Source organism: Papilio polytes, unplaced genomic scaffold, assembly GCF_000836215.1.
Source record: "Papilio polytes unplaced genomic scaffold, Ppol_1.0 DF824047.1, whole genome shotgun sequence".
Taxonomy (NCBI): Eukaryota; Metazoa; Arthropoda; class Insecta; order Lepidoptera; family Papilionidae; genus Papilio; species Papilio polytes.
Window position 1 is genome coordinate 3,738,643 of NW_013525157.1, and position 11,050 is coordinate 3,749,692.

At 38.1% G+C, this 11,050-nt stretch overlaps 1 protein-coding gene across 4 annotated transcripts in view; it reads left to right on the forward strand.

Moving 5' to 3' along the window:
* LOC106100552 (cytosolic carboxypeptidase 1-like) overlaps positions 1 to 11,050 on the forward strand; it is a 63,483-nt gene that overhangs the window by 46,258 nt on the left and 6,175 nt on the right. For all 4 annotated transcript variants that reach the window (XM_013279423.1, XM_013279421.1, XM_013279422.1 and 1 more), the window contains 3 exons: positions 8,731 to 8,818; positions 9,104 to 9,268; positions 10,052 to 10,228. In XM_013279423.1, coding sequence (XP_013134877.1) covers positions 8,731 to 8,818; positions 9,104 to 9,268; positions 10,052 to 10,228 — 430 coding nt within the window. The remainder of the gene's footprint in view (positions 1 to 8,730; positions 8,819 to 9,103; positions 9,269 to 10,051; positions 10,229 to 11,050) is intronic.

Below are 11,050 nucleotides of genomic sequence, written 5' to 3' on the forward strand. Positions count from 1 at the left end.
AAATAATGTTTCAAGGATGGGCCCATCAACGCCCAGCAATTAAAGTCGAAGTCGGGACCTTCCGGGAAACTGGGCAGGCACTCCCGCGCCCTCTGCCTCGCCGCACGTCAAACCTGCGTAAGTCGCAAAACGACCACAAGTCCACGGCCCACACAATGAAAGACATGACTTACATGCGGAGCAAATCTCGTGATCGAAAGAAATGAATCTTAATTTAAAAATGGCGATGTAAAAATAGCGTCTGTAAGAAAAAAATATACGCAACTGACATCAGTACTCGTATGTTATCCAAGTTCTATGCTTTTACGTTTTATTTGCATTTAACGCGTATATAAATGCATTCTCATCTCTGGATTAAATCTCAATGCTATATTTAAATATTTCTTTTCTATAAAACTGCGTCGAGTGAAAAGGGTTTTATTTAAATCAGAGAAGCAGAAGATGTCATGTTCGTAATTTATTTCAATAACTAGAATTTTGTACTTCAAAATAATAGTCTTATAATGGACAACATAGCTATAGATTAGGTTTTTAAGAATAGATTTGACCTCAGTAATACCATTCAGATGTCCTTAATACTGCGCTCCCGTGGGTCTATTAAAGTCGTGCTGTTTGAGTGTATTCATGGACAAAACTAAGAAGCCATAAATAATGCGATGCGAATAGAGTCGGCTAATGAAATATGATGGCGGGCACCAGTGCGAGATCCGTAATGCTGGGCGTCTTCACGCGGCGCCGCAGGCCCAGGTTCCACCGACTGTACGCTATTTGTTCAGCAACAATGAATGGAACTATAAAACATATTTAATTTAATGAACTAGACACGCTTAATATTACATTCGCGATAACTTTGCTTATTCTTGATTTATTTATTTAATTTAGTTTAAAACCCTAGGCTCTGCGTGGATTAAACATCAAAGCAATGTTTTCTTTCTCTAGATTAAATAGAGTGATTTACGTCGTCTATCGCGTTTTATTTCTAGTGGGGAAAATCGTATGATAATTTTTAGTCTGAAATGAGAGTAGAATTCAGAGGAAAAGGACTTTGCACCAGAAAAACTTGTAATGCATCAATAGTGTGGTTAATGCATCACACCATTTGTTTTTGTAATAAAATTATAGTTTTTCTGCTATATCTGTCTGGTAGTTACGTATTCTAGGTATAACTTAAGGGTCAATTTCACTGAAGCATATCTAAGTGGACAGGCGAGTGAAGTTGTAAAAAGTGTGTGTTTCCTGGATTCACAGAGCACACAATGCAGACTGGCATTGTCGCAATGTTTACAAATGTTGTGTAGTGTTCAAATACACTACAAGTTTGTACGCTCTTCTATACATTACCTGCACCTAACCGTTCGCGTTCACAGCGCTAAAACACCGATGTTGTGCGGAAAAGCTATAAGTATGGATTTTAAATGGGATTGATGTTTTTGGCATGGCATTAGATAGTATTCTGTCGTCGGATTCTTCTTCGATTTTAAAGGTTTTAGCGCATCACAAAATAATGTATTCTTGTTATATACTTACTAACAAAAGGAAAAAAAGTTAAACGTGATCGTTGAAGTGCGATGAGGCTTGTCTCTTAACTCGAGCAAATACGAAGGAGGCCGTTCATGCAAATAGACGCGATGCCTCTACCTCTTGCATCACAGCGGGCGACGGCGGCGGAGTCAACGACACCCGGCCGCAAGTCATCGTGCCAGCGGCCAAGCGCGACTCGCTTGCCCAAAATGGTATTAAACGACCCGAAAGCACCACCATATTTAGTTATAATAGCACTTTAAATTGAATATGCTCCGGGCCTAAAAAAACACCAGTGAAATGCTCTGGCGGCGAGCTCGCTTTTGTAATAAAATTGATAATTTCAGGAACAATTTGTTGAGCAATATTTTTTAATCTTCTTTTGTCAGTTTACTCTTTATTCGTGTAACTTTTTTCTAACCTTAACCCGATGAGATGGACAGATCGTTCACCGTTTGTAAGAAACGTCGGCGTCTCTTACAAACAGTAGTGAGACCAAGCTGATTGTAGAACTACTTTTCACTGTATCCATTACATTGTTATGAAGATGTTTTACTGCTTAGGCACTTATTACAAATATCAAACTAATTTTGGTATACCATCAATATTCAATTAAATGTTATGACGCATATTGTGATTGAATTTTAAAATAATTTACAAAAAAACAAAAATGTAGTCGTTCCTTTGCAGAAAATTAAGTTATGTTCTTAACGAGGTATGATAACAAGAAACGATATCGTTTCAAAGCCATAAACAAAAGGTATCGGATACAATCGGACGTCGTAAAGAAAATTCCCCCGTGTGTTTACGTCGTGCAGAATAATAGAGTTGTTAAATGGAAAAGAACATTCGTTCGCGGGAAGCGGTGGCTCACTCACGAAGGTCGTGCATCACGTGAACGAATCACAATGCCGGCCGATTAAGTGAATCGTAGGAAATCGGTTCGGAAGTGTCTACCTGGTGAGGAATGAGGGGTTTCGGTTGGGGGGAACTCGACTATGACACTGTATCAAAGGTTCATCGCGGCCGCGGCCGTCACGAGCGCCAACTCGCGGAGTCACGTACAGTCGCGTGGACTACGTTAAAACGATGACATAAAGGTCCTTCCACATGTCTTTATTATAAATATTTTTTACAATTTTTACAAAAGTCTTTTGCTGTTTAACGAATTGATTATTAAACATAATTAGAAAAGACTCCCATGATATATGAACGGTAATTACCACATTTTTAACTGTTTTGCAAATTGATTATTTCTTTTTGTGGTAAAACGTGCACATAAAGGGTCGAAAGATTTATTAGACTTATATCACCTAAAATTTATTTAACCTGAGTAGGTTATTACCCAGGTTTTTCTACCTAGCTGTTTATCAATAACGGGAAAACACGTTCTCAAACTAATATTTAATTATTTATTAAGATATGCCCCAAAAAATTGCTTGTTCAGCATTGTGTACACATCCTAAAGTTCACAAGTTCTCCAAATATAGATGTTTGTGCACGTGACTGTACATCTCTTTGCAATGTTTATAAAATGCGCTCGCAGACTTTATGTGCACGGCTTTATCTGACCACTTTATGTATGTTCGGTACTCGCGGCCCTTGTACTTATCGCTTCGCATCTATTTTAATTAATGGCCTCTTTATAATAATACTGGAATGTTTATAGTTTCACTCGGTCATCATATTGTACCGCGCTAAGACCACGATTGTATTAAACCTCTATTTATTTCATCGCCTCGCCTGTAAAATGTAAGGTTTAATATTTTTATCGCAGAAAGAGCAAACTTTGCCAAGCTCACCTTCATTGGTTAAGCAACAAATTTATGATCTACAAGAGGAGGTCCGTTTTTTATATAAAAAAGTCCTACTGCATTGTCATAAAAACTTATAAAAAGATACTAGAACATCGAGCATTAACAATTTATTCAAATGTAATTCATCGTAGTATTTACCAACTAAGATAATTGTTTGTATTATGTGCGTATATTAACCGATATTAGCCCGATATTCTGTCCGTTGTCTTATGGCTTAAGACCGATATGAAAACGTAATTATTAATTTTCACCGGCTAGCAAGAAATCGTTGTTTCTATACATAATTATTATATACTAATAATATATTTGAGTAATTTCTATTTTGATAAACAGGTAATATTTTACATTCTAATATGGCGCAATTAAAATATGTAACCATGTTTTATTATTAAAAAGAACTATTGAACAATCAACATAAAGAGTTTTTGATTGTTATTAATCACTTCCTACATCTATATTAATACTTGCTTTTGCCCGCGACTCCGTTCATGTGCAATTAAATAAAAACTAAGTAGCCTATGTGTTCTTTCAGACCATACTCTACATCTATGCAAAATTTCATCGAGATCCGTTGAGTCGTTTAGGTTACAAACTCTAACAAACATCCATCCATCCATCTAAACTTTCGCATTTATAATATTAGTTTAGTAAGATTATAAAGAGGAAAGATTTGTATTTTTGTTCTACATATAGAAAGACATTCTTTGGTCAATAATAAATAATTAATCGATGTTACATTGATCCAAGCAACACATGTTATTTTTCTTTTTTTCTCATCTAATGTTCTATCTCAATCTTGTAAGAGCTACTTTCCTAAGTGTTATATTTAAAAATGTCTAAGCAAAATGTACAATTTTAAAATGTCTACACGATTTATAACATAAGTACCAATGAATCAGGATTGAGGATTTGCATCTCGCATGATTTACTTCATGTTCGACTACTTTGTGTGTCAAGAAGTGCTTCTACAATGTGTATTGCGGTGTTTAGCTGCATTCCAGCGGCACAGTGCGCGGTGAGGGTTGTGGTCATTGACCCGAGATGCGACTAAACGCTCTGCTTCCGCCAACACTCGGCAAATAAAATCAATTAAATTATTTAATTATAAAAATAAAATCAATTAGTGCAACCATTGCTTTTAGACCGTTAATGTCGCGACACAACCACGACAACTTTGACTCTACAAAGTCAATACTGTACCTCGGTTATATAACCATGTTACAATGAGATTTATCATTTTTATTGGAGTAAAAGTGAAAATTACATAATAACTGATTAGGAATGCAACTAGATATTCATTGCATTCATTAGTGTAAGAATTATTTCCCTACATATTCATTACGCTTTTTACTACTTCCGCACATTCTACAGCTCTTATCGCCCATAATATTAGCATACTTAGAACAATACATTAATACCTCATACAATACGAGCTAGAAACGTGTGTTAATTTCAAAGGAAGGCATTTAATAAAGACGAGTACGTCACGGTATTGGCAGCGCGTCGTCGGTGGCACCGGATGAGCGCAGACCGGACGATTGTCTCGCGGCCGTCGTAAATAACTCGCGCCGTGTCCGGTGGCCCGCGGCACGCTCGAATACTGAATCGTCAGCTCCCGCGGCTCGGTCCTAGCAAATACCCACATCTGTGCCTTCTGCACGAGAACACTCCATAAATGTCGTCTGTGCCCATCGCCTTCGCTTATTAGCATCTCTAGTGACGAATAAACATGCGGGTTACTTCGACGGATGAATCTAAAATGTCGACAAGAGTCGCCTCGCTACGTCCTCTCGGCGCTAGGCACAGGAAGCGGCAGTCGCGCGCGGCATACGGATGAGAGGCGTGTGCCCCGCACCATTCCGCCAACCCAGCCGACTCATCTAACCGTCATCGACGTCGATCGTACCCCTCATCCCATGAAGCGACCCCGACGGAATCACATGCATGCAAATAGCTGCGAGTCGTTTTTTTAAAGGGTATCTGGACGCGGGACTAAATTGCCTGCCAGCGATTAATTCCAGCCGAGGCTCAAACAATGGACACGTGATATAAATAGCTCGAATAAATGTAATATGGCCTTTTTTTCTTGGTCTATTTTATTGAGCAACCGCTGCGTTCGGAGGGTGCAACGAGGGCGGGTGTAGATCGTGCGAGCCGCAGCGTGGCCGGGGCCCGATAGCATCGCGCCGCGCGCTCTATAAATAGATGGCAGACCCTTGAACCAGCCGCGGTCGTCACAGCACACCTCAAAGGGCCCCAACTGCACTTGTACATTTATCTCGATGCTTATTTTGTGTTGTTTGCTTGATTGATTTATCTTTTGCAAACAATTTACAAAGAAAACCTTTTACGCTCCAAATAACTTGAAACAAACGTAAAGCCAACGTTAAGCGTAGTCTTGTACCATCTATATGTGTAGTAGGTGAAACGATGACGATAGCTTCTAAATACTTCAACCTCCTAATAAGTAGTAATTTTTTCTAAACTTCTAACAGCATGTTGTTTACTGGCTGAGCGAAGATACCGCAAAACTCTCCATACAGCACGACACGGTGCTGTGAGCATGGCGCGTCCTCTCGCTCGCGCTTGCTTTCGTTCGCGCATGCGCACGACGGCCGCTTATTTTTTTCCTGGCTGATTAGAGTAAAAGATGCGCAACCGGTCGGGGCGAGGCGACGGGTGCTAGGGGACAGGCGAAGGCCGCGCAGGACCCGCGCCCTCGCGGCCGCATAGCCCACGTCGCCCGCTAATGATGCGCCTTCGTACTCCCCTAATTGGACGTACGCCGACCACTCGTCACCAGGAAAAAACCACCACAAGCAAACACATTGTTTCTTACCGCTTATACTCTCGGTCGTTAAATCAAACATTTCACTTGCAATTTAAACGTATTTAAGTTTGAATCACGCGCATATCTCTACAATAATTTGTCGATGCAATTTACATCGCTTTTTTCCTTATCCAATTCTTTCTGAAGTATGATAATAAAAATAAATTGCTTCTCAGGAAGTTATTCAATTGGCGAAATTCGCTGAAATACTATGAAATGAACGAGCGACGATATGTCATTTGGTAATCACGTATTTGTCTTTGCCATTGTTGAAAATAAAAAAAAAGATGAACAAAATACTTATTTTTCAGAAAAATTTCCACAAACTTAACCTAATTTACATTTTTTTTACACAATAAACATAACCCAAAATTAACACAAACAGTAAAGTATGTGTATGAAAGCGAAGCTTTAGGCTAGTTTGCTTATTAGCAAATAGTAGTCGGATTGAAAAACCGTTTTTAATGATATGTGTTCCGATAGTTGAAGTAAAGTTAATGTCAGACGTCATTTTAAATAAATGGGTCATCAATTAATGTCTTCGTCTGTGCGACGTAAGAATTGCTCTCTAATAACACCAGCTGGCAGTCAACCGTCGTAGATTGCAGATGCACTCTACGAAAGCTCTGCCTACAACTAGCTGTAAGTAATAACCCAACTGTTATTTTCACTTACAGTATACAATACAATGTTGTTACATATTACTTTACTTTACTAGAATAAAAAATAAATACAAAGTGTCCGTTACTTTCGTACAAAGTACAATAAACACGTGTTAAGATTACAAGAGCTTTGTGAAGCTTTTCTGTACTAAAATAAATTGTATGTATCTTGTTAGATCTTAATTAAACTAAGGGCACACTCGAAAGAGGAAATAAGCAAATTCACGACCAACGATGTGCAATGTTAGACAACGATTAGAAGCACGTGAACATTACATTCGTACAAACTACATTTACTTACAAAAAGTAACAAATAAAACCTTATTACAGAAGTTATAATACTGCTTTAGAAATAGCTTTGGGATGAAAGCATAATATATTTAGTTTATTCCATTGTTATGTGAGTTTTAAATCCACAGGAATACCCAAATTTACGACCGACAATACCACATCCTGTATCCTTCGATTTAAAGAAATAACTATCGATGTTATGCAAAAGAAGTTTTTTAATACTTTAACGATAAAAAAGTATTTAAATTAATACTCTTATCCGGGCGTACGATTGTCTTAATTCATTCCCGGCTCGATTTGTTTGTGTTGCATAGTTCTTTAACATTTTTATTGTTCGTCTCGATCCGGCGCCGGCACATGACTCGACACACGCTTCGGATTCACACTGCAATTTATTACTTTTCAACCAATTAAACCTGTTGTATTATAATGTGTTAAAAAGATACATTATCTGTACACATCGCGTATCGACTGTGGCAGCTTAATAAGCGATCGCAGACTTTGAACCTGTAATTTATAATGAAGGATTAAGGAATTCAAAAACGATAGCTAACGCGTTTCGTGATTGTTTTGAAATTAAAATAGATGCGAAATTTAATTGTCTTTTATTTTTCAACAGACTCTAAAAAGGTTCGACTGTACGTTTTGTTTTCTAAAATGAGATTGAAATTAAAGTTATAAATGGTGTCGTAATTCCAAATAACAATATTTAAAATGATTTTGTGTTTGAAATAATTGTTATTGTGTGTTGTTAATTAACTCCAAACACTATTTACAGATAATAAATCGAATGAATAAAAATATTATTCTACGGCTCAGATGTTGCTAATCGCAATTAATCTTAATTTAAAGATACTTTATTCAAATTGAATAGATTTGAAAAAAAGTGACAATTTATAGTATAAGTTTTATTCCAGCACGATCGTAATGACGTCATAAAGTACAATAATAAAACAAAACAGTGCGCAGGAACACTTGAGCCCCGTCTTATGTCCCAGGACGCGTCGGGCAGCTACGTGGTCAGCAATTCATTTCATTTAATAGCTTGTCACTTTAATTGTCCCCTCGAAGCCCCCTTTGTCAATCGTCCATCCTTATACGTTGCTGAATCATTGATTGTTTCATGCATTGCTTTCTCCGCAGTCGGGTCACGCGTCAAATTTAACCGCTACATTAGTAACCTTTTATTGCGCTGTAAAAAGATGATTCGCCATGACGCTTTTATGGCACAGCACCGGTGAAGTTTGTTGTGATGTATTTCATACTTAAATAAAGCTATTTTATCTGACAATAACCGATAGTTAAGTATGCTACGTGAAATGTATAACGTTACATTTCTCATCAAAATTAATTTAATACGGCAATTATAAATTTACTCAGTTCAGTGATTATTTCCGGATGAAATGATTTAGAGGAGCATTAGGGAGGCAATATCGTAAGAGGGATTGCTGTCTTGCGAGCCATGATCGTGTCATTTCAATAGACACGGACAGGCGAGTCGCAGCTAGTCCCGGCGAGTCTCGGCCAGTCCCGATCAGTCCCGGCGAGTCTCGATAACTCGTCGGGAAGCTTCCTTGACGTCTCGGATAATGTCTGTGCGTTGTTCCAGCCATCGATGCGGCTTAACTAATGAAGATTTAAATCGTCGCTGGTGCAAGCCGAGCCCCGTTTTACATCCTTCAATCTACCACACCAAGGTATTTATGCACGTGATCTTGAAACTATGTACATATAAATGTTTAGATGATTTGTTTTGTAGATGTTTTGTTGTAGCATGAATGAGAAACCACGTAGCAATATATTATCATGTTCAACATATATGAATTGAATAAGCCTTCATGTAAACGTAACACGGAAATGACATGTATGAAAACAGTATCAGTTTCTCCTGCTTTAAGTTCTATAAAACAAATTCTAACTAGGTCTGTAACAAAGATATGTCTAATATTATACCAGCTTAAAATGCACATTTTAATTCTCAGGGCCTTATAGAATATCTGGTGCGAGTTTGGAAGAAACCGCCGCTGGTGTTTTGCGACTACCATGGTCACTCGCGCAAGAAGAATGTTTTCTTCTACGGGTGCGCTGGCGCCGAGAGCTGGTCGAACACCGACCGCCTCGCGCCCGACGAGCCCGTCAAATACCTCGTGAGTTGCCTTACCAAATGCGACGGCGACTTCCATTCACGCGGCCCGGTAACGATCCTCGCTCCCCAGATGGCGCTATTTGTATGCACCTCTGCGACACGTTATCGTAAATCTACTTGCACATCTCGGAATCGGGTATACGGCACTGTTAGCTCACGTTCAGTGCAAACCGGTCGTAATTAGACATGTTTTTGTATAACTTGCATACGTTACTTTTTTTATATACCTAACTACTTTATGTACAAAATCCCGTATAATTTCCAACTTTAGGACGACGATCACAAACGAAAGGATTGATTTGTCTAATGTTTTGAAAATCACGGTATATGCACACCTAACGGTATGCGCCTAGTAACAAGTACTAGTAGATATCTCTTACGTTTAAAAGACAGTACAAAACTTCATTCCACGAAGGAAATCAAGTTCTGCATGTTTATATTTGCCAATGTATCGGCCGGGTAGCAATGAACATTTATCGGAATGTCAAGATCGAATCATCGGAAGCGGTGTATTGCATAGGATTAAGATTATTGCATATTTATGGATATTGCATAAGCAAGTAAGTAATATCGCGAATTACTATTCAAGATATGTATGTATTTTCTCCGAAGAGATACTATATTCATAACAAATACAAGTCATAGATAAAAATAATGATCATATCTATACAATGTTTCCTTTGGAATTTTATCAAGATGAAACTATTCTTAATCAAATTTAAATATTTGTTATTAATATTACGATAAAGCTTATAAAGCTTTTACCAACGTATTTGGCGTACAGATGCTGCCAGCTCTGATGCACCGCATATCAGGAGCGTTCGCACTTGGCTCGTGCTCCTTCCGAGTGGAGAGGGAGCGGGAGAGTACGGCGCGTGTCACCGTGTGGCGCCACCTCGCGGTCGCGCGCTCCTACACTATGGAGGCCTCCTTCTGCGGCTTCGACCAGGGTCCTTATAAGGTAAGTCGACGGACAAATATAACTACTTTACATTAGGAACCCAAAATAATTTTACCATTTATATCAAATATCTCTTAAAATTTCATTATTAAATCGCAAAAATGCTTACAGATCCAAGGATTTTTTATAAATATAGTTGTAAAATGGTTGTAAAAGATTGTTACATCTTGTAATTATTTGTTGGATCTTATTATTATCTGTATTCGCTATATTCTTTATTAACGACACCGATTAGGCAGCAACTTAATCGATTTCGTCCGCCTTGTCGCTATTAAAACGTGAGTAATGAGCTTTTAAGATTTTACGGTTTCTTTTAACACAGGTAGTCAGCCGGTCTAGACCTGTTCACTGATTACTCTCGACGGAAGATATATCGCTCGGTAATAAAATCTATCACTCCCGTTGGGATACCATCATGCGTTCCAATTAGTAATAATAGCCCTCTCAATAGTTTATATTTGTACTTCCAACTATTCATAATTTCCCTTACAATTAAAAGGAAATTCAAACATGGAAGAAATAACTCTCAAACTGTGACTAGCGGAATAAATATCCTACAATAAGAAAATGCCAAGCATAAGTTAAATGTCATTTTGTATCCAGTATGCATATTGAATGAAATCTAAACATTATTGCGTGAGTCAATAAACTTTTAAAATAATATAAGATTTTTAGCATCATTAGATTATAACTCGACGAATGCAATCAAGTGAACTTTTATCGTAGCACACGTAATATTTCACTTAGTTTTCAGTTTATAAATGATTGCCTGCCCCAAGATTAATGATATCGTACGTAACTGTGAGGCCATGTGTACCCCCC